General features: G+C 44.8%; 1 protein-coding gene across 2 annotated transcripts in view; it reads left to right on the top strand.

Annotated features, from left to right (window-relative positions):
• Window positions 1–24570, top strand: part of SDK1 (sidekick cell adhesion molecule 1) — a 2171476-nt gene that overhangs the window by 1817488 nt on the left and 329418 nt on the right. For both annotated transcript variants that reach the window (XM_078665001.1, XM_078665002.1), the window contains exons 25-26: window positions 1105–1342; window positions 24200–24315. In XM_078665001.1, the coding sequence (XP_078521127.1) occupies window positions 1105–1342; window positions 24200–24315 (354 nt within the window). The remainder of the gene's footprint in view (window positions 1–1104; window positions 1343–24199; window positions 24316–24570) is intronic.

The following is a 24570-nucleotide window of genomic DNA, read 5'->3' on the forward strand; positions in this document are numbered from 1 at the left end:
AGTTGCATATTTTGCCTAAAATCTTTCCAAAGGATGTTTGCCTTATCGCAAGTCCCACTGCCTGGAGGTAGGAAATGAAATTGAATATTTGAGTTAAACCTACTATTACAAACAGAAAAGGTTTCCTTCCAGACATATTCTGAAAAACTTCAGGTGATTGTCCGAAGATAAAAAGAGGAGGAATCGATAATTCCATATCTGATTAACCCAACACCGATAAGATCAGACTCCAACTCACTCCCCCTCCCCAAAAAAAAGCAGCTCGGAGAAGAAGACCTTTGAGGAAAAATCAAATCAGTTCATTAACGTATTTTAGATGTGGCTTTGAACGCAATTGTACACTTTGAAGTTATGATATTAACATCCACTTATACACACATCTAAAGGAAGGTGATTGTATGAATAATTAGGTTTTGAGAGAAAAGGTAGTTTTACTATTTTTTAATATGAAAGCTTGAGAGCCTACTGATAAAGTATATTTCGCTCTTTTCAGGCGTTTTCGTTTTTTTGTGAGTTGGGAGAGCTACTTGTTTTAAGATTTAAGGCAATACAATGCTTATGAGCCTCTGTCAAATGACAGAAACAAAAATATATGTGTTGTACTTGTATTTTGACGATTCATCACTTCGATTAAAGTGCGTCACCCGTTATATATTCATTCTTTGTTAAAAATGAAGTGCGTAGGAAGCCATTTTGCTACAGGAACATTTCAGGCGGCGGCTGTGACGTCACTGCCCCCACGCAATCGGTTTGGTTGCCTTCTGCAATGACATCACAATGCCTTCCGCTTTAGCACTCGGCTACGCCATGGGCCAGCCAGGCAATGCCATAGCAACGTGGCCAATCACAGGCAGGACCCGTAGTTTCAGCCCCTCAGTTACCAAGTAACACGATGGTGTGGGCCCCCAACCCGGAAGAGAAGGTCAAGGTTCACCAAAGGTTGCTGCTTGTCGCCCAAATGAAGTGTTTTTCCCCTCACCTCCTGGTGTTTTTAAGCCTACATCCCCCCACGTCACGCTACATGTCTGTATACCTCCTTTGTCATGTAGGTTGGTTTCCGAGCATGGCTTCTTGAATAACACCTTTCTTTGGTTTCACCTTCAGCCTTTGCCCGACTCGCAGTACAACGGCAACCCCGAGTCCGTGGGCTACCGGGTGAAGTACTGGCGGCCCGACCTGCAGAGCCCTCCGCTGACACAGGTGATCAACGACCGGCTGGAGCGGGAGTACACCATTGAAGGCCTGGAGGAGTGGGCCGAGTACGAGCTGCAGATCCAGGCCTTTAACGCCATCGGGCCCGGCCCGTGGAGCGAGGTCGTCAGAGGTCGCACCAGGGAGTCAGGTACGAACATTAGGCCTTTGCCTCTGTATGACGTCACCGCCGCACTGAATGGACTCGATATTTTGCCCTTGGACCTGCTATATTATGGGTTATAATCCTATATTGAAGTAATCAAAATACAATAAATAATCATACCGTTTAATGATATTAGTTGTTTATAGAGAAAAATGCTGCAGGCGGTTTTTAGCTTGTGTGGTTTACTAATTTAGCCCTGTATTTTCTTCATGCTCAGTTAAATACAGCCTTATTCTGTAAGCTGCAGTTATGATAGTGCTGCTAAGCGTGCTATGTGCTAAACGCCTGATAAGCGATCATAGTTTCATATCTGGCAGGGCTGACTTAGCCTTTCATCCTTCCAAAATTGATGAATGCCATTAAGTGGGATCTTTGCATCAAATGTAATTCAAGTGCAGGAAGGCCATTTAGCTCACGGTTTGAACTATACTGGCGTCGATAACCCACCTTTTGTTTTACAGCTAATGGGGTCTGAGGTGAGTATGTTTGCCTCAAACACATCCGTGTAATAAACACAGCGTGTGCATTCCAAGCTGTGCATCTTAATTGTGTGCCTGGTATTTGGGCTCACGGCTTCTGCCAGCGATGTGCATCTCCAAAGAGCTCTGATGTAAAATGCTCAGTTAACTGAGTGCACAACGAGAGGCCTACGGGTCACAAGTTCAAATCTCAGCCGTTCTTCCTCAGCCTTCCACAATTGTTAGGATGGCTGCTGTTTAGGTCTGTAATTTTCGCACCTATTATTCAACAGACTCGAGATAATTTCTTTTACGGCCCACGCTGTGTTGTAAGCATCACTTCTTAACTGGGGTGGGGCCCTAATCTTTTTGCGGTCTTTGCATTTCGTTTCTGCCCTCCATAAGGGAATATGGCATAACGCCGTATGCGCGTCTGTAAAGTTAACAACACTTTTTATTCTTTGGCTGTCGTTCCGGTATTTGAAGTTATAGGGATTTATATGGCGCCGTCTTTCTACTGCTGTCAGAGTTAGGCTCCAACTGAATTTAATTCAGGGATGTGTGGCTAGTAGTATGCTGCTTTCTGAGGGATACTTCTACCTGCAGATAGATTCCTCACCTCTCGTCTCACTTCGGCGTGGGATTGGTTCTGGAAAAGTTGAAATAGCTAACCTTCACCAACAGGTGGTGCTGCAGCTCCGACTTGAATTTGGTATACTCCATGGACATGTGGTCATATACCCCTATATGGGGCCACCCTGTTGTACTGGCCTGTTCTTTTCTTTTTTTTGTGCCCTTCAACGCAGGTCCGGAGTTCATTTCCTTACATTTTTTTACAACAAATTTACATTGTTGTAGTTTGTTGGCAGTATGGCTTCCATGAAGATTTTAACATCTATGCAGTATATAATGTATCCCCCAGCACACGTAAAATCAAATTGGTATATTCAAATGTGAGTCACACATAAAGCACAAAAAAACATCAATCTGTTAATTTTCTCTGTATTTCTTTCTTTTCCTTTTTTATTTGATCTTCAAGTTACTCCAGTATTGGAACTTTCACCTCACAAGCAGAACCCTTCTTCCCCTTAGCTGTAACTAGAGGGGATTTTGAGGGACTGCGCCCTGAAGACCCTGGAGTGGTCTTTTTTGGGGCCTTCTCAGGTCTTTCTCCTTAGGAATGTGTCTGAGGTCTACTTCTCTTCTAAGAGCTCTTAGACGCCACAGATTCCTCTTCACTCTCACTTGAGAGGATCTCCTTCCTGGCTTTAACCTTCTGAAGCCAGATCAGCAGCCTTCTCTCACGATCTCTCAAGGTTTTATTCGAAAAGGTACGACATACCTTACAATCTGCTGCCTTATGGTCTGGATAGAGGCAGTAGATGCAGTCCTTGTGAGGGTCATCTGTATAAAGCCTCTTCTTAGAGCAGGTGGCACAAGCTCTAAATAATCCTTTCTTCTCCTTCTCAGACATGGTAGAGGAAAAATCTCAAATCTAAGTCAAAATACTGTAAAAGTAGAGTTTGAGCAGAGCTCAAAGGAGACTCCCTAGCACAACGTGCGGTAGAAAAATCTGAGGGGCAGAAGGTTCTCTCAGGAGGGTTCTAGAGGGTGAGGAGCTCTGATTGGTTCAGGGAAACGTTTGGGCCTTTTTTACATAACAAAGGCTATGGGTTGCAAAAGGGAAATGGGCCTAGGCCTCTTTTCAGTTTGCTTTACTACTAAGCACTGCTTTTTTATATACCGGAGACTCCCGTCTCGACGACGGGGAATGATTCAGGCATGTGAATCTATGAAAGCTTCCAATACTGGAGAACTAAAGTTACAGGTAAGTAACTTGTTTTCTTCTCAGTTAGTGAGAGGTTCCCAAGCCAACACGTGTTTCGGCATCTCAGTAAAGTTGTACATACGACTTGTTCACGGCTGAGCAAAATCACTATATTGCAGTTTCTAGTGCGGTGATACTTCCAAGCCACACTAATCCTGTGGCGTGAGGTAATATCCCGATAAGGACTGATGATTCTGTTTAAACCTCTAAGGCTTTTTTGCCACTGTTCAACTGTCACCTGAATGCTAATGGTTTCCCTATCTTGAGAAGTATATTGCTCCCAGACAGAAGACAAACCGTTTGGGCATGGGGAGGTGCTTTTCTTCCCATGACCGAACGGTGTGGGAGTTGTGCCCAAGGACTATTTACAGTTCAAGAAGGCCTACACTTCCATAAAAAGGATGAACCTGATACCAGGTCTGTCCCTTCCTTTGTCTCTATTGCCAACATGACTACAAAACCAGTGATTGTGGAAAGCTGGATCAGAACTAGTTTGGAAACTTTGGAGTGTCCACAACAGAGGGTTTGCCCATTACCATAGCTAAACCTATCGGTGTACACAGGGAGCTCTGGCTCTGGCTAGGAAAATAAATGTTCTGCCAAGTTGGATTTAGGGACAGTGGCACTGTAAATTTCACAAGAGGTGTTGAGAAAGAGGGAGGACTATTTATCCCTTGGAACTTTACCTTATTGGTTAGGGAGTAGCCAGGAGTTGCCCCCACCCACATGCAGGCTAGTGGCATAAATGTGGCACCCACAATACCCCCTTCAAAATACTCCCAGACCTGAAAAGAATCAGAAGCACTGTCTTGTTCTTTGAGGATCTTGAAGGAAGACCGATCTGCTTGCCTTGAGTCCATGGCCACAGAAGTGACTCCAGGGGCCAGTTGGCTCACCTCTTGTTTGAGCTAGAGAGCGACAGCAAGCATCAAGAGGCATTTATCCGGAATTCCCAGCTGACTGTATCCCACTGAATATCCCATGAACCCTGTCGCTGGCTTCTACTGGACTGAGTCATGACCCCCTTCCCCACTCTCTCAAGTGCTGTCCTCAAGAACCTGCATTTTTGGTAGTGTGTCAAAGTGTACTCCTCCTGCCTAACCGAAAAACCTAGGACTTAGAAACTTATTGACAACCTTTCACCTGAGGAATCCCCGAGAGACCAGGACCGTCCTGCCAAGCTGATCTGCTGAGGATACATTGCTAGTGGGTTCAAGTTCCCTGAAATTCCTTTTATGTTTTCCTCCGTAGGAACAAACCTTTTTCAGCAGGCTTGCCGTTGTTTCTGACGTCGTTGTGCCATCTTTGGCAACAGCCTGCAGCCTTGCCTTACTGAGGAATTCCGGCTTCCAGAAAAGGTTCTAAGACCGAACATAGAAAGCTTCACCCGACCGAGCCTTCCTCATGCATCCGATTGGCATCAAGATCTATATGGGCACGAAATTTGAACTCTTCCCACTCTGAGCTTTTCTCACCCCTCAACTAATGAACCAACTTCTCACACACACTAACACCAATAAGCAAGTTACCACAAACACTTACACAGTGACACACTCGCACACACACAAACCCACTCAGATAGCCACATGTACAAAAACATAGACCTACAAATGCTCACTCATTCGAGCATTTAAATATATGAACATTAAAATGACACACAAGATACACATGCAGTACATAATATAAATACTAGGCTAAACTACGATTCACAGTCATGCACACCTACACACATGCATGTGCAAACAAACACACATGTATCAAGTTACACAATTACACAAACACTCTTGCAAACTGACATGCGCATTCAAACTGAACAAACATGCCAAGCCAGACACTTTAGTGCTCGACTTCTAGATGTACTGTATACTATCCCTCACCCATGCTTGCGGAGTATCCAACATGATCACATGTTAGAACATACTACATGAAATATTTTGAGTTGTAGTTTATTGTATTGCAGCATTTATATGGAGATCATATGCGTATAATTTAGTGAGTTTCATAATTCACCTGTTTTTCTTATTGCGCAGTTTGACAATTCAGCACCAATCAGGCTTGCATCGTCTCTTTAGGTCTCTCCTACAGACAGCTCTTGACTGTTTGTTGTCAAAGATCTATTGTGGACACTGCCAATGGGTACAGTATGATTTGGGTGAATATATGATTTTACATCGCTTACAAGTACCACGTATGGCATTACCACGCAAATTTTAGTTCGCAAGTGGCTTTACCACGCAGCTTTTTAGAACGCAGGTTTTAACATCGGCAAAAAAAAAAAACGTTACGAAACATCTAACGTCCCTTAGGCACATATGTCATTGAAATCTACATAACTACAGTGATAGGCTAAATACTATGTTCCTAACTGCATTACAACCCAATCGATCGATTTTTTAAACAATCAAAAACTACAAATTACCTTAGATTTATAAATTCTTTTAATTTAATGTGCGCTTAAATATATATATATTTTTAATAAAGATTATATTCTTACCTGACACCTGCACGCCTTTCACCAGCAGCCCTTACTTCCATCCACCATGGAAACAAGCGTCAAAACACGTCTACCAAAATTAAAAAAGGACTTCTATTTTGACGTATACGGCACGTCTTTGGGGAGGCTCTTTCCTTTTACTTCAGATGTACTGAAGAGCGTTTTTTTTATTTAAGTAACCCCAAGCCCACGCAGAACGTACAGGCAGAACGACTGGAAGGAATACCACTTGCGTGGTAAAGACGGTCGTGGAAGGCACCCGCGTTAAAAAGACGTTTGCGTGGTAAGTGTACCGTTGTAAACGTTATGCGTGGTAATGCTTTCGTAGTAAATGATGTTTCCCGATTTGGGTTAGCACGCTCTGTACCAAAAGTCTGCTTGCTTGTCAATCTCATTTACTTATATCGGGTTCATTTGACTTCATTCTTCTTTAATTGTACTTCCCTCGGGGCATAGCTTCTTATTATTATTATATTACTTCAATTGTTACACTGCCTACATTCAGAGAACTACATTTTGATTTGCGTCTACCAGACTGAGCAAGCTGTCTGGTTGCAGAATACGTGTGGTAACCTTACTGGCAACATACAGGGGCGTATATCCCACTGGTTGCTTATGGTTGGTGGCTGTATTGTCACTCATTGGTTGTCCAGCTTGCATTTATCCTTCCACTGGAGCCTAGCCTCTTAACAAATACTCTGACTGCCTTGCTTCTATTCTTCCAGCGCTTACATTTAGGGATCTTCTTTTACATTTTGGTTAAGCACTGCTTGATAGTGCATGGGTTTTCCTCTTTTTCCTTTTATTCCACATGTGCTCCTCAAATGCGTCCACACAACCTATTTCTCTCTTGTGCACTTCTCACCTACCCACGGGTTCTCCATGTTGTTCTCACCTTGTGTGTTTCTCCCATGCTCCCTGTGTTGCTGTCATTTTCATGTACTTCTCCCTCCAGCTGCAAACGTATTCTTCTTTCTCCATTCCCCTTGTATTCTGTTTTCTTCTCTCCATGTGATCTTCACTCTATTTTCTGTGCAATACCTCACCCCTCCCCCACACACCCCATTCGTCCCTCCTTTACCACCCACATGCTTGTGGTACTTAAAAAAAAAAAAGCGCTTTCATGGGAACATTTTTTTTTCTATTTACAGTTCCAATTGGCATGTGCCATCTTGGATCAGCAAATTAAAATAATTAAAGAAATGGAGCCCACATGATTCTGCTGACACGTATACGTCATCAGATATGCGTGCACCAGTGGAATCATGTAACCACCAGCCGCAGCGATGTCATCATGCCTATTTTTTTATTGTACTTATTTATTTTTTTAATTATGCTGCATTGCGCTGTGAAAAAAAGCCCAAAATTGTAGAGCATCGCTAAAAAGAATTGGAAATGCCTAGAGATCCCAAAGGCGTACCTATAGGCAGTGCCAATTTTTGTCTATGGCACCATACTCGATCTCCGTTGTTAGCTGGTGGAATTCCTAGGGAGGGACTTTCTGCAGCAGGAAGTGATGCAGGCCAGCTGCTTCTGTTATGTTTCCCCACTGCCACTCAGTAGACAGTGGATCAACACAAATCTTAATTTTTTGCAATGTCCAAATTTCCCTACAACTTTTCACGGGACTGCGCTAGGGCACTCGGTGAATGAATACATGAAAAATGTTCCTCCTCGCAGGTTAAACTTGTTTTCAAAGGAGCTGGAAGCCTGCCTATTTCCTTCAGCTTCAGATGGTGCATAGTTACTTGTTCTATGAAGGTTTATTAAAAAAAGTGCCATCTATTGTTGGCACCCCCACACCAACACCAGATGCCAAAGTGGGAATGCTTTGCTTGATGCGCGGACACCGCATCCCCTTTCAGGCACCATCCGTGTGCCACAATGAGCTGAGCATTTTGCATCCAGGGCAATCGATTTGGCCTGCCATGAGCCGGCTGCTTCTAGCGATGCAACACCTGTCTAAAATCGCTGCATTCACATCCCGGCCTTATGGCGTTGTGATACGCGCATCATAATTAAGGACGGGCTTTATCGGGGCCAGTATGGTCTGCATTGGAACAATATCCCCTTGATGTGCACAGTAACGAGGCCGAGAACCTCCATGCTATCTTGGCAGATCGCATCAGCAACAAAAGCTCCAGTTAAATTGGCAACAAATCTGTTCCCCAAGCAGTAGAGCCTGCCTTTTTCCAGATTTCTCTTCAGTTATTTGCTTTTAAGTGGCTATCGTAGAGAGAAATTGGCACTGCTTAGGGCAATGAGGAAGCAGACAGCTGTCCTCTTTCTAGTTTTGACACAGTGAAGCAAAGGGAAGTCTGTTTTCAATCTGGGAGAAGAGCAGGAAGCCCCTTTGCTATCTATTAGAGCTTAGTTTGGCTTCCCTCTTAGTTCACTAAAAGCAAAATGTATCCTCTTGGCCATTCATTTAGTTGGTTTTCAGTGAATACTAATGCAACAGACCTGGCTCCCCTACAAGTGCCTGGTGCAGCAGGACAGTGTGCATTGACGCTTTCGATGGGGGAGGAGTATTGTTGGTCAACGGCACCGACTGATTTGTGTCGCATTGGTGTTTTTCACAGCAAGTTGTGGAAGATTTTGAACAAGGTCATCAAACATGTCCAACTGCAAGTCTGCAACTCTTGCTCCTGTATTGCCAAGTCCCTGTCGTAACACAGGAGCTTGTTCTCAACTACACGGCGGATGATTCTCTTTCTATGTTTATTCTTTACGGTGATTTGTATGTAGTCTTTGGCATTGTTTATCCCTAGGTGATGGGGTAGGGCCTTGGATCCCTTTGGTGCTTTGGTTTCATCTTGCCTTGCAGCACATACTTTTTTGTCTTGAATTGGTTGCCACAACTGTAAATAGAGTCCCATGTTTTTTACGGCGAACAATATAAAAAAAAATCCTCCAGATAAGTAACTTAATTTTACTCGCCTTAGATACGCATTTAATTCCCTGCCTTAACAAAACCTGCCATCTCTGCTCTTCAGCTCTTCAGCTATGTGACACATCAGCTTGATTCAGGGAGATCTTACTTGAGAGGATGGCAGGTGCCAGGTTTGGAGGTAGTGGATGCACAGGCTCGGAGTTGTACCTCCCTATGTGTTTTCTGCAGTTGCTGTTGAAAATATCCGGGTCTCGTCCCATGATGGAGAACACAAGTCATGTAGGTTGGGATGCACGACTTTACTCTTGTCGTTGGTTATATTATCCTTTGGGCATTAATATGTTCCAGCTGTTGCTGGTAAGAATGCGTAGGTTGGCATGTAGGACTTTACTACAGTAAGTTATTTGTACTATCCTTTGGCATTAATGGTGCCAGATGTTGCTGGTATTAATGCTTCGATGATGCCAACCAAGCCGCTCGTTATACTCACATGCATGGCTTAGTCTCCTGTGATTCTTACAACTCTCAGGTCCTCTTGCCCCTCTACAGAACGCTAATATCCAACTCCCAGCCGTTCAGCTAAATACTTAGGCTTGTTCTAACTGCAAGACCTTCGGATGACATGGTTCATGCCCTCCACAATGCAGTCTCAGAGTAGGTGTCATCCTGTTTGACACTGCAAATGTGCTGTTGATTCCTTGAGACTTTTTACTGCTCAGTTGTAACTGCTATTTTATGCAGATTAACTACCGGTTTGCAGCCAGCCAGCTGGCTATTTAGTCCGCTTGTGATAATAGAGATGTTCAAAGTTGGAATAACCTCGTCTATCCATATGGTTTATTTAGGATCCCACTGTGTAACTTCCCTCCAGTAAGTAAGTAACATTTCTTGCATGCCCCTCTTTCTATTCTTTGCAGTAACAAGATAATTGGAGCCATCAAAACAGCATTGGAATGCTAAAGCATCATCCGACATTAGGGCGCCCATTTTGCGACTGAGTCAGATCTAAACCCCCATATGCTCTTTAAAAACAGGAGCCAGTGGATTATAGTAGCACTTGATAGATAGTTGCCAGTGAAAAGGATGGTAAATACACCGCTTCTGATTCAGAGGAAAGGTTTTTGGAAAGGTAAAGCACATCTAACTTCAGGTTATGTTGGCACTCTCATTATTGACTAGAATACAGAATGACTTAAGGTGCTCAACGAAGTAGTTACAGCCTGCTAATCCAGGAAACAACAGGCATACTGTTCCTCAAGGGTTGAGTTCTCAGAACACCCAAACAATTGTGGGTAAAGGAAAACCTCGGATACAAATCAGCCAGGGGTATGCATATCATGTATCAATTTCCACCCTACACTCTAGACATGTAAAGTGTGTAGAGGGGGGCTATATACAGACATCGGCCATTCCCAATACAGATAGGCTAGCGCTTCTGGGGATGCTATGATACAAAACTGCAAGAATGCCCCCAGAAACTGCTCTTGCTATGACTAGCCCTGCTGCCCTAGGAGTTTTGAGGCCCAGCCAGACAAAAGTTAACATTGAATAGAAAAACACAACTTTTCACTGGATTCACTCAGGCTCGGTCTTCTCCTGTTGCTTATTTTCTACCCAACAGATTCCCAACCATGAATTCACTCTTGTAAAGCGAGGAAACTCTGCCTGGCCCATTGTACCAAGTAGAAGTGGGAGTTCTTGCTTTTCTTTGTATAACATCCTTAAAGAGCTACTAACTCAGGAGGATGAGCGGGGATGCCCTATAAGGTGGCCGGTAGAACTCCTCACTACTGTCTAGGTCGGCTTCCTCATCGGGACACCCCAGATTTAGATTCTCCGTCTGGAATATTTCCATCTAGCATGCTCACGAACAGCGTCAGGGGAAGAAAAGAAGGAAAATGTAGCAACCTTCAAATACTTGTGTGTCCAACACTTCTTTCCCAAGATTGTGCAATTTCCTCACTGAACTTATTCATCATTTAATTTGAGATCTGCATGGGGTATTACTATTTTCCACCATGAAAAGGGGAATGTTAGTGGTCTTCTTTGTGCACTGGGTGACCACAAATGGAGATAACTTGCCTTTTAAGTATAAGATGGTATTACTTTTCAGAACGTTTCCATGTTGAGCAACCACGTTTTCACTTTTCGGAACATTTCTCCATCGGAAACCAAAACACTTCTTCACACTATACGAAACTTTCAAAATGAAGGTTTTCTGTCTTCAGATCTTGCAGATATGCCCTTGGCTGCAAGACGAGCATCAAGCTCAGTGTCTATTGCTACATATTCAGCCCATGTATCTTTTTGTTTTAATGCACCCTGCTTTTACGTCACCTGGGACCAAGCCTGCAGTGTGGGATGCTCATCATCCTGAATATCAATGTGACCCGTCCCACTGTTGGAGGAAATGAGTGAGGATGCCGTAAAGAGAGTACCGCTGCTCGGAGAACCAGAAACACCCAGTATGCAAGACAAGACAGCCATTCACCTGCAAGGTGAGATAATAACCAACTTGAGGAGTCTTCCTTTCTCATCTTGCTGTCTGTCTCATGCTGTTTCCCGTTTATCAATCCGTCTAGGTGAACAGGAGACCCACCTTTCTCCCTCTACTTCTTTCCAAAAGGACATAAATGCTTGTGACTTACCCTAAGTATAGACTCTGGCAAATAACTGTAGGGTACAAGTGATCATATCCACAAAGGAGACACACAGGAAACAGAAGTGAATGAATGAATGAATTTGGAATTTGTATTGCGCAACTTAGCCCAGAGGCGTCAAGGCACATCAGATGGAACAGCTGAGTGAAGGGTGGAAACGGATGAGGATTTACAGGTAGGCTTCTGTGAAAAGCCAGGTTTTTAGACCTTTGCGGAAAAGGGCGAGGGACGCCTGGCCCATGAGTTCAACTGGAAGCATGTTCCAGAGTCTCGGGGCAAGGGAAAAAAAGGCCTTCCCTCCCCACCTGACCGTGGCCGTTCGGGGGACAGACAAAAGGTTCTTGTTGGCAGAGCGCAAAGCCCTGCCCGGGATGTAAAAGGACACAAGGGACCTAATGTCTTCCGCACCAGATCCGTGAAGAGCACAGTAGGTAAGAACTAATGCATTGGTTTCCTGCCCCCTTAAAACTTCACAGATTGCCAAAGGGGGGGGGGGGTTACTTGGGAAATGGCAGCTTTGCAAAATAGATGGAGAGCAAAAGATGACTGCCAGAGAAACAGAACACTTGAACCAGTAAAGAAAGGAACAAGGAATTGGAACTGGTAAAAGGTAATGGAGTAATGCAGCTGGATCAAGGAAATGGAGTCGGAGCAAGGAAATGGAGCTGGAGCAAGCTAATGGAGCTGGCAGTAATACCTTTTATGCAAACCTTTGTGGAGATCCCTCAAACAGGGACAAAGGTGTTACCTGCAATTTGAAAATCACTTTCTCCATACACTAGCAGTCTCAGCAGTAGCTATATAGCTGCTGTACGTCTCCTGGCTGCTAAGCGGCTCGATGCAATGAGTGAAACCTTCTATTGGTCCTGACGTTGTAGCCAACAGCACTTTGCATGCTGGGATTTTTGCGCCTGTCCTTTCTGGTTTTCTGACCTTCGCTTAAGTTTCCTTGTCTGGCTCTTCATGCCTGAGGTTTTGTAGTAATTATCGGTTATTTCTCTATTTCTTTATTAAAACAGATAAGCGCTTAACTAGCAAGTAACAAACGTCGGCCTAAAGCAGAATGCCAAAATATTTTAACTTTTTAACCTGCTTTATACTCAAATGGACGTGTTCTTAGAATGATGTGTTTTCAGTGCAGAAAAACCGTGCAAAGATGGGCTGATGATGTAAATGCATTTGCATTTTGAACGAAAAATCTAATCAGAAATGTTTCTTCCAGGACTCAAAAAGAAACACTCTGTCCTTATAACACTGAAAGAAGTTCAGCCAGAGCTGAGCCCAGGTGTTGAAACGGTGAGCTTGCTGGCTATTTGCAGCTCGGAGAGCACTGCGTCCAAGATGTCTTTATTTCTGTTTTTTTGGCAAAAAAGGTGACGTGATTTGTCCTGATGACTTGCAGCACGAATGCTCGGTCCAAGGTAATTAAAACTCGGTGAAATTCCAAATGAAAAAGCCTCCAAATGAGAGTTTTCAATGGCTTTGAATACTAATTGGTCCTCGCCCCTCTGGCTGATGGACGGATGTATTGCTGGCTTGTCAGTTGTGCAGGGACAGTTGTTAGGGATACATTTTAAACTAACAATACGGAAAACAACATGAATTTGATCCTAATTCAAAGCCAGGTAACTCCCTTTATATCTCCTGCAGCGTGCACGGAGGTGTAAGTCATGTCTGTAGTACACATTCCAGGGACCACATTTGCATATTTGGGGGTCCCTCCTCTCAAAGCTCTTTATGTGAACTAATAGTGTTTACTAGGGGTGGGCGGTATTTGAGAAATCGCATAACGCAAATCTCCGCGAAACAGTAAAAAATCTCAGCGAACACGCAGAAATTCTGCAAACACATGGAATTGCTTGTTCGCAATGCTTTTTTTCTGTTCGCAATCGCTGTTTGCGTGTTCGGGGGGAGATATCTCGCAAACACGTATTTTGAGAACGCGAACAAGAAAAAAAATATGTGAAGTCGCGGAACGCAGAATTTTGGGCAATTTGGCGTTCTCCGCGGAACACGAAATTACCCAAATTCCGCAAATCCCGCGAGCGGAACGGAATTTATTGCCCATGCCTATTTGTTACCTTGAGACACGCCTGATGTACGGCTGAGCTCAATAATGACTCACTATCGAAGCAAGGAGAAAAGTAGGCGCATTGACTTTTTTTTTTGTCAACAGTGTTGTACAAAAGTTCTCTGATTGCCTTCTATTGAACAACGGTTTTAGGTCATTTTCAATGTATAGCGAGATATTTTTCATTTTTAATCTAACCCAGCCAGTCAAAAATGTGTGGGCCGAATTGTTCTGTGCAAGGTTACTTCCAGCTAAGCGTTTCAACGCACAGTGCCAAATGTTTGCTGATGTTTTCTCTGTAATATAACTTGTAGAGAGCACTAATTTCTGCTGCTTTATATTGCGCAGAACCTTTTATATTATGTAAGGCGCATTAGAAAACTTTTCACATGGATAAAAAAAGCTATGCAACCTTCAGCCAGTTGCAAATATTTCCATAAAGTTTCACGAAGGATGCTAAATAAATTACACATCTGCAGGAAACGGTTCTCCTACACCTCCAGCTTGTGCATTAGCTTCTCCTTACATGGCTCCTGTATCACTTGTTTCTTAATTTCTCCTTGGTTCTTTGGGGTTGGAAAGTTCCCACCACCATTTTTGTCAGGTTTTTGTGTTCCAGCAGAGTCTGGTGGCGTGAACATTACCTTCACATTACCCAATGACAGTTGGTTGGTGACATTTGTCCTATGATGGCCATCTTTGCAGGCGAATTCCTTGAGTTGCATGTTATGTGTAAAGCACTCCATTTCTCTTATGTCACCTACCATCACCAGAATCCTAAGGAGAACTTTCTCTTTGTAAGTGAGAGTTCTCTCCCTCTTGTGCCAATCAGGAGGAGGAATTGTTCATTTTGGGATGTGTTACGAAGGATGTTGCTGGACTCTTGGTCTAAAGTGCTAAATCCTCAGTATTGTCCAGAAAATATGTCCAGTGGTGCCTTGGAACCCACAGATTAACGATTCTCCACCCCACTTAGGATCCAGTGTATCCTCTAGTTCAGGGCTCAAAAGTACCTTTGTAACACTGCCCATTAGATTTCACTCCAAGTGGCCTCAGTTCATCTTCCTCATTTTTCTGACCTAGTTCTCCCTTCCACTTGCATCAAATATTTTAAAGTATGTTTGTTGCTAGATTTTGCTGTAAAAAGTTGCAGTACTTCATCACCAAGAGTTAAGTTACGTTTCATTTCTTGGTTTTAATTTTTAAAGTACTTAGGGCATCATCTTGCTGGGGTGCTTCCCTAAACTTTTGTGTGGGTGTTTTGAGATAGTGTCTCCCTTGTACATTTTTGTAAAAATGGGACTGTGGTAGGTTGGGTTTTGCTTAAAGGTCATCAAATTGTGTACATGTCATCAAATTGTGTACATTCTGTTTTGCTGGTGTTCAGTCAGTCCCTCAATACAGAGCCATAGGTTTCTAGGACAGCAAGTATTATTAACCTATGTTCTCTTTCGCCTGCTAATCAGGAGAGGCGATTGTTTCTAAGACCTGGATGAAATTGTTTGTGCCACCACCAGTTCAAAATGAAACTGGGATAAAAGGGAGCTCTATCTCTCGCTCTTCTTCAGTGGTGACATTTTGGGAAAGACTTGGTCACCCCGATCCTAGAGGGAGGATTTGTCTGGACTTGGAGACTGGACTCGGACACCTCAGTGGGCCAGGACTGTGCCCATAAAGTGCCATTCAACACGGTCAGACACTACTTTTCATCAGCAATTCGTAGTCTGTATTAAGGATGGAGACAGGGCGATGGTAGGATCCTCTGAGGAAGGAGGACGGTCTCTGCCGCATGTTGCCATGTTGTGGGGAGAGGGGTGTCAGTCGTCCAAAATTACATTTGGAGCTTCGCCATCTTAAAGTCTTGTTCTTTTCATTTGCACAATTTGCTCTAGACCTCTTTGCAAATCGACAAGCAGAAGGGCAGGTGGAGGATTCCATAAAATCCTTTGTTGCGGTGCAGGTGTGCGCTGCTTTTACCGCAGAGCCAGGCGCTTTGAGTTGCCCGCCTTTCCACGCCCCTGTGTACTCTGCGGGGACTTGGAACATCCCCAGTCCATGAGTGGCTGGCTGGTCGACCAACTTCCTATAGAACAATCCAGGGTGTGCCTCCGCGCTCTTCTTCACACAGCCAGCCAGACTCAAAAACCGAGCTCCCACACAGCAGTCATCAAACAGATTGTGAAATTTGGAACGATGCTCCATGAAAGCATCTTTTTCCTGAAGGGACCTGGCTGTGACAGAAGGTGGCCAGACCAAGTCCTTGTCGGACTATTTTCCCTCTCAGTTGTTGCAGTTTCCCTTTCTCACGAGCAGTGATTCATGGGGGACCGGCTCTTTGTGGAGATGTGCAGATAAACAGCCGTGGCACCCGGCCAAAGACATTCATGGCTGCTGGCAATCTATTTTCCTTTAACATAATTATATCCTCGTGGAGGGATAAATCTCGGGGAAGATAAAAAACACTTCAGTGCAGGATGAACAAAAAAAAAAGTTCTTCCAGCCGGCTGCTTTGTGGTGTGATGGTGCTGTGTACGTCTGAGGCGCCCGCTAATTGAGAAGCGGTAAATCAGGGCAGGAGGCTCGATGCCTGCAGATTGCCTGAGCCTGGGGAGGGTGGGGTGTTGGAGGAAGTGTAGTACAGCGCCGGTGACTTGCTTTATGCCTTGCCTTTCCCTGTAACATTGACTTCTGAACATTGGCTTGCTCTGCTGCCCCCTGCAGGTTGCAGCTGTTTCTGCATTCTGTCTCAGGTAGATGTGGGCTCTGTTTCTTTTCCTAGCAGAGATTGGTGGATTCAAGGCGAGGATAACGGTGAGATGCAGTGAGGGTGGAAAGGTCATGCTTCCTAGAACCTAATTTATTTTTCGTTCAGTTCTTATTTCAGTTATGCGCCAAGTTTAATGATGGATGGGCCACTACGTTCTTGCTCCGAGCGCTTCCTAATCTTCAGAAGCACAAGCACTAAGAAGTTTAGGCCGACACGCTTTGAGGCATGGGCAAAGTGGGCAACAGCCCAAGAACCCCACTTTCCAAGGGTCCACTTGAAAAGTAAACTGTCTATCTCACATCTGTATATTTCTCCATCTCAACATTTATTGTGTTATTCAATATTGTTTTGCATCATGGGGTTTGAATGAGTAGAGAATGGGTAATAAAATGACAATCTGGTCGGGACAGGGGCCCCTAAAGTATGTCTTGCCTAGGGCCCCACAAAATCCCTAATATAACACTGATATTGGGCCAACTCCATGTAAAGCAGCAGCTGATTCGCTAACATTGGATATTGACATTCAGCCTGTGGGCTTCAAACCGCCTTCAAAATAATCCTGAAACCACACCTAGTATAAACTGGATGCAGCCTCTTAAACCACTTATCGACATGTTTCACCCTGTACCCACTGAGGACTCTGCTAACTCATCTCAGACTCTAGAGCCTAAGACTGATGTAATTACTGTAATTACCTTGAATGTATGTTGCGTGGACGTTCTGGTGTGGACTCTAAGCATTATAATTCGCTAAATTAGAATTACACTATGTGATTGCTCATTCAGATGAAAGACTGAGTAGGACCTGGTTGGGGACTGAGTTCCACTTTGAAGTTTGTTCCAGATTCAGTGTGCCATACAGGCTTATTTTATCCACTTTGGAAAGATGAAAAGCTTAGTAGGCCTTATTTGAGCACTGGGCGCCACTCCTAGGTGCCTGCCAGATTCACTGTGCTAGAGCCCCCTTTAATCCTCCTCAGAATTATGAAAGGCTTAGTAGGCCCTCGTCAGGGATTGTCCTCTAGTCACGTCCCAGACTCGATGTACCACAGCTTTGATGGCTCAGTTACCATCCCATCTTTTTGCATTAATGCAACCTAGACTATGGGGCCAACATAATCCCTCTGGGAAAGAACATCAAATTATTTGGTTAAACTGGCCCTTTTTTGCACTGGTTTAAAGAGTTGGAGATCAGTGCTGACTGTGCCCTAGCGACTTAAGCTAAGCCACGCTCCAAAGCCCAGAGGTAGAAACCCACCTGGGGTTGCATGTTGCCCCATTTAGAGATGACATGGTATTTTATTTTGACCTGGACTGCGATATATGGGATGGGGACAGACTGATTTGAAAGTGTTATGCATAGGGTTCGATAGGAAGCCTCCATCGTTTACACCGGATTCTAAATCTGGTAACTGACTGCTATGATGTAGCAGCAGCTGATAACAAAACTCGTAATCCACTGTTGCTGCATCATGAAGGGACCCAGCACCTTCCAGCCACACTTGGTCTTCAGAGAAGATGCAAGATTGTTATCGTGCCGCCAGGTCTCGCTCCTGAAGTCGATCCTCTGAGCCACTTCTGACCCATGTTCCATGGAAACTTGGGTTTCCTAGGTCGATATCGACTCCTCAACAAATAGAGGAGTATTGTGGGGCTGTTCTTTGCCTCGGGCATGTTAGCAGCACCCTCTGGCACGCATCTGTGCCCGAAAGGAACTAGGAGGCCTACCAACTTGACTATCGCCACCTGGTCGGCCCTCAACAACAGTTGTGCCCTCTGGACTCAATAAGGGTTCTGCATTGGCACTATTGCTGACTTCTATCCCAACACCACAACTCAAGCTGGAGCATGGTGCTTCGATGCTGATGCTTATACCGACACTGAATGACGACGCATAGCCCATTGTGTTGTCTGATGTCGAGTCTGCGTTGCTTTGACCTCAACTGAGGCCTAGCCCTGATCCTTCTGGGCTGCAGCCTTTAACTAACCCTTGTGGTTCTGACACTGTCCATGACCCATGGACGTGCTCCACCTCGCCATAGTCAACTCTAAAACAATGCATATGACACTGAGGATGAGTTTTCCAGCCATATACTGAGGACAACTGGTATAGAAACCTCCAGGATGCCAGTGGATTCGCCAACTCACCAGACACTGGCCTGGTCTCGCAACCCGGCCTGGCAACAGAAGAGAATGCCTCCTTCATAGTGTACATGTGAAGGACAGCTGAGGTACTTTATCTACGGCTGCCCATTATGGAAGGCAAGTCAAGCGTACTAACTGAGATTATCTAACTGGGGCAAATGAGTTCTGAGCCACTGCTTCCATTTAACAAAGCTCTCACAGACACCCTTATCAGGACCTGGGCGAAATCCTGCTCTGGCCTCCCAGTTAATCGACAGACTGAGAAGCACCATCACACTGCCCCAGGTGACCCAGTCTTTTTATCCCAGTACCCCCACTCTTGAGAGCATTGTCATTCAGGTTTCGCAGAGTAAGAATAATCGCAACTTATTCTCTACTACACAACCAGATAGGGAATCTAGAAGGATCAAGACGTTTGTGAAACACCCGCTGCCTTTTGGGTCGCTGTTACCATGCTCTTTGGAACTCTGTGGTATAAGTCTTTCCAGCGTTCCCCAATAATGTGTGATCCACCTTAATGCAGGCCATACAAGATGGTTGTGATGCCGCCAAGTTCACAATTCGTTCCTTCTCTGACACTACCCACACTTTAGGCCGAGCCATGGGTACTAGTGTGGCCCTTCGCTGAAACACTTGGATGAGGTCTGCGGGCCTGTCCGACGACATCCAAGCCGGTCTTATGCCCTTTGATGGCTTGCTGGTTTTTGTGGATAAAGCAGACTCTATCCTCGAGCGATTTAAAGACAACAGGGCCACAGTGCCCACTTTTGGCATCCCTGCTCCACCATGAGGGCAGCATCAGTAATTTTGGGCACTCTGTGGCTACAGTAGGGGTTTCCACTATCACCAACAGTTGCAGATGGACCAGCCAGTCCAACAATCTCCCTAGGGCTTTTGAAGGTGTGGTACCCACAGACTACATGGACCCCAGGGATAGCGTGCAGCACAGACCTCCACCCCCACCCTCTGCCCACTTTGCCAGCTGTCACCACAGCTAAATTCCTTTATTGTGTCTTGATCGGCACGCAGCCACCCTGTCAGAGGCTGGATCTAACATTTTCGGCCAGGGTGCAAGCAGTTATTTGGTCAAGTGGGTCCTGCAAACTGTCCATCAGGATTATGCCTTACCATTTCCAGCCACCCAGCTACACCTTTCACCATCCTCAGAATGGCTGAAAGTGGACCATCTGTTCATTTTACCGCAGTAAGTGCCACTCCTGCTGGCCAAAAGTGCCATAGACAGGGTGCCAGCATCAGAAGTAGGTTGTGGTTGCTAATCCCACTACTTTCCTATGAAAAGAAGGTTGTAGGCCTTAGTCCTATTTTACATCTTTCCTATCTCGATTCTTTCCTGCAGAAGGACACATTAAAAATGCTCACCTTGGTCTAGATCATTTCCCCTTGACCCCGGAGACTGAATGGTAGCATTGGACCTGCAGGATGCTATGTCCGCATACTCGTCCTGTGGCCCACCGTCGTTATCTGCGCTTCATGATGGGCCAGCAACACATTCAGTTTGCTGTGCTCCCCTTTGGCCTTACCAGTGTCCCTCTGGCATTCTCAAAAGTAAAGGTAGTGGTTAGAGCACTTCTTCGAAGGTTGGGGTTCAACTCTTCACCCTACTTCAAAGACAGGCTACTGGAAGTAGGATTGCTCTAGTCAGCCATCACCCACCTCCAGACAATTCCAAACCTCCTAATGTGTTTGGTGTTCACTATCGAATTGCTGAAGTCACACCGGACTCTTTCCCAGATGCCCCCTTTCATTGAAGCAATTCCAGACACAGTGCAATTTCACTCCTTTCCCGAGGAGAAGAGTGCAGTACATTCTTGCTATGATCCTGATGTTTCGGCTTCTGACCTGGATTTCAGTGAGGATGACTCTGAGGCTGCTGGGACTGATGGCCTTTTGAATCCTGTTGTCGAAGCACGCCAGATGGTATATGCAGGCTCTGCATGGGATCTAAACTTCCAGTGGGCAGAGCAACGGCCGAATCTCTTTGATCACAGCAGACCCCTCTCCCCACTCCACCCAGAGCTGAAAGTGGTGACCAATGCATCGCTTCTGGGTTGGGTAAGCCCCTTTGTAGAGGTGGAGAACAGAGGCATCTGGTCTCCGGTGTGGGCTCGACTCCAAACTTTTGGAGTTGGGGGCCATTCGCTAGGAGATGAAAGCGTTCTTACCATGCATCATAGGGAGACAGGTACAGGTGCAAACAGACATTACTACCATGCGCTACTACAACAAGCAGGGCAGGGAAGGGTAGAATTGTGGACTCTCTGCCTGGAGGTTCTGCACCTCTGCAGGTGGCTGGACCACCAGGAGGTTTTACAGGTGGTGCACCAGCTGGGAAGATCCCTACACTCCAGGAGAGAAGAATCCACTCGCCATCCCCTAGCAAATCACAAATGGTGGTTGAACCTGGAGGTGGCGTAGGGCCTCTTCTGCAAATGCAGAGAACCTTGCTTCAACTTGCATCACTTGTACCGGATTGACCAAATAGCATATGGTATCCAGAACTCCTGGTCATGACCATCCTTTCCTGCTTCCTCTTTGGTAGGCTCTCCTGTCACAGCAGGAGGGCATGGTCCTGCAACCAAACCTGCACACGATGCACCTCCATGATTGGAGATTGAGTGGGGGAAGTTGACTGCCTTTGACCTTTCTCCTGAAGTTGTTGGCTTATTTGGAAGTTAGGCATCCCTTGATTAAATCTGTGTACGCCTGTCGTTGGGACAAGTATGTGGCATGGTGCCGGACCTGTCAAATTGTTCCATTTCAGGCTAAGCCTTCCAAAGTGTTGATTTTTGCATTGTTTCTAGGCCAGTAGGTGCTTTAGGTACAGTTAAAGAGTGCATATGCTTCCTCTTTCTTTGTTCAGTATGCCCCAGTGGGACTAAATTTAGTTCTTACGTTCATTATGTCTAGTTCCTTAGAACTTATGCACAGCTGTCCTCTATGACTCTTTATGCTCAAGGTGACCTTTCTTGTCGCCATAACATCGGTGTCACTGGTGAATGAACTGCAAGCCTTCACTATCAACCCACTATTCACCATGTTCTACTCAGAGAAACTGATTTGGGAAACCAAGTCCCCTTTATTTCGAAAGTGGTGACTCGTTTTCACATCCGGCAAACATTACCCTCCTGTCGTTCTTTGCTCTGCTTCACCCAGCTAAAGAGGAGGATAGATTTAATTAGTTCGATCTGAAAAGAGCCCTTAGTTGTTACTTTGATCATACCAGAGCACGCAGCATGGACAGTCAGCTCTTTATTGGATTCGCCACAGTGAAGAAGGTAAAGGCAGTGCTGAAGAGAACCATTTTCTTGTTGGATTGAGCTCTGCATTAAAATCTGCTACGCATTGCCATGGAGGTAGCCTCCAGAGGGATTGCATGCTCATTCCACCAGAGCCAAGGCTGCTGCCATGTCATTGGCACGTGAAGTGCCTGTTCTGGACATTTGCCAGGCTACTACGTCGACGTTCCTCCATACATTTACAAAGCATTACTATCTGGACAGCCACAGTCTGTCGAGATGTGCGTTTTACCCGCTCGGGCCTGCAGGGTTTTTAATTTCAGCCACCTCCACAATGGTACTGGCTTTGGTTTTTAGTCAAAAGAGGAGGAATCTGTTGTTAGAAGTCTCTATCAGACTTACCTTCTGTAACGCCTTTTCTTGTAGAGACTCTATCTAACCACAGATTCCTCATCGAGCCGCCATCCTCCCCATTCTTTGAACTGGACTATGTTCTACCTAGAAAGGTCCCACTTTAGAAATGTACATGCTGGGCCAAGCCAATCTGTGATTAGGCTCCACCTCGGAAGGCGACGACAGGACAGAAAACTGTTTAACAGACGTCAGTGTGGATGGTAACAACTATATATGATTCCGTACGTCACTTCCAACGTGGAACGATGTTGCTGTGGCACATCATGACGGACTCTACTGATGAGCAGGGATACCTGGATGTGGAACCCCTCACCTTTTCACCAATGAGTATGTGCGCTGCAAAGCAAGCATGGAGGGTGGTCCTGGACGATTTACAGGCCTAAGGAGGCAAGACAAAGAGGTTTGGTTTCAAAAACAGAATAATGTCAAGTTTGTTTTCCAACAGGGCAACCCCAACTGGACCACAAGTCTAGATGCGCCCATACCCTTGGCCCACAGTCCCAGCCTTCACCTCACTCTCCAGCCATTTCGCTCTAGCTCATCCGTTTTCCTTATAGTTGCTTCCCTTATTTATTTTAAAGTTTTTTGTTCATTCAACCAAACTAACAGGCACATAAACAAGAAAAAAAGCTGGGAGTACTATATTTATCTCAGAAACAATCAAGTATTTAATCATCAAGAAAAAACACAAATAGATCAAAAACGAAAGATATATATTGATGTACAAATTACAATCACAAAAACAATCGATTTCTTGTCTTTCGTGATGTTGAGCAGCCGACGCGTTTCGTCCTAGAGGCAGGACGTCATCAGGGCTGCAAGTGCAAACATATGATACAGTCATATCAGTGCATATGTACAATCTTGAGCAATGATATTCTAATCACATCACCAAATCATTAATTGACTTATTAGTAAATAACAGCTCATTGTGCATTTATCCCAGAATGTAGTTGTAAGTTTTAGGTGAAAAGAATGAGCTGCAGATATCGGCTCTGTGTGAAATATAGGCGAACAGTCCCGCAAGGGTCTAGTAGTGTAATATTCATGTACTGAATTCTCTGTTATTACCACCCGGCACAATGAGCTGTTATTTACTAATAAGTCAATTAATGATTTGGTGATGTGATTAGAATATCATTGCTCAAGATTGTACATATGCACTGATATGACTGTATCATATGTTTGCACTTGCAGCCCTGATGACGTCCTGCCTCTAGGACGAAACGCGTCGGCTGCTCAACATCACGAAAGACAAGAAATCGATTGTTTTTGTGATTGTAATTTGTACATCAATATATATCTTTCGTTTTTGATCTATTTGTGTTTTTTCTTGATGATTAAATACTTGATTGTTTCTGAGATAAATATAGTACTCCCAGCTTTTTTTCTTGTTTATGTGCATATCCAGTCTGGGGTGGGGACGATGCCCCAGTAGTTGGTGTAGTGCAAATTAATACTATTATTAGAGAACTATCCCTATTAGTGCGCCCCACTATACCCTACGTCGTCCACGAGCCTTGTAGTGTAACAAACTAACAGGCAATCCACGTCAATCCTGAGCTGTACTGAGCCACTGACAACTCTTCCCCATGATAATGACCCCACTAGGGCCTAGCCTCTGTAGGACACAGCAAGTGAGGTTCGGCCTGGTGCCAACCATATAGTGACGATTTATGTTTCTCTAGATTTTGATAGATAGCAGTACCTTGAAATATATAGCATGGCCATGTATATTTTTTATTTGCAATAATGGCTCATGTTAAAAAGGATCACATCGTATTGTGCTATCTATCTGTACAGATATCCTCGCCTTTCTCCCTGCCCATGATCTTGCATTGCTTCTGTAATTACAGTGCCGTCTGCGCCACCTCCGAATATTACAGCAGAAGCGGTAAGCTCCACCCAGATCTTGCTGACGTGGTCCGCCATTCCGGAGCCAGAACAAAATGGACTCATTCTTGGATACAAGGTAAGAAGAGAAGCTCTGTCTCTGCCCTTCTAGTTAGTGGGAGTGGTGTTCATGCTGCTTCTGGCTGTGGTAGTTTAGTACAACATGAAACTGATTAATAAGGCAGGGCCTTTGCAAATGAAGTGAGAAGCCTCACACGACAATTGATACACGAGAGTGCTGAAGCAGGGATACGTGGCCATTTTAATACATTTTTATTGCAAGCTTGAGGTAAACTAAAGCAATAGACATTCATTTATTCATTCATTTATACAT

Source organism: Lissotriton helveticus, chromosome 10, assembly GCF_964261635.1.
Source record: "Lissotriton helveticus chromosome 10, aLisHel1.1, whole genome shotgun sequence".
In the NCBI taxonomy this organism is placed as follows: Eukaryota; Metazoa; Chordata; class Amphibia; order Caudata; family Salamandridae; genus Lissotriton; species Lissotriton helveticus.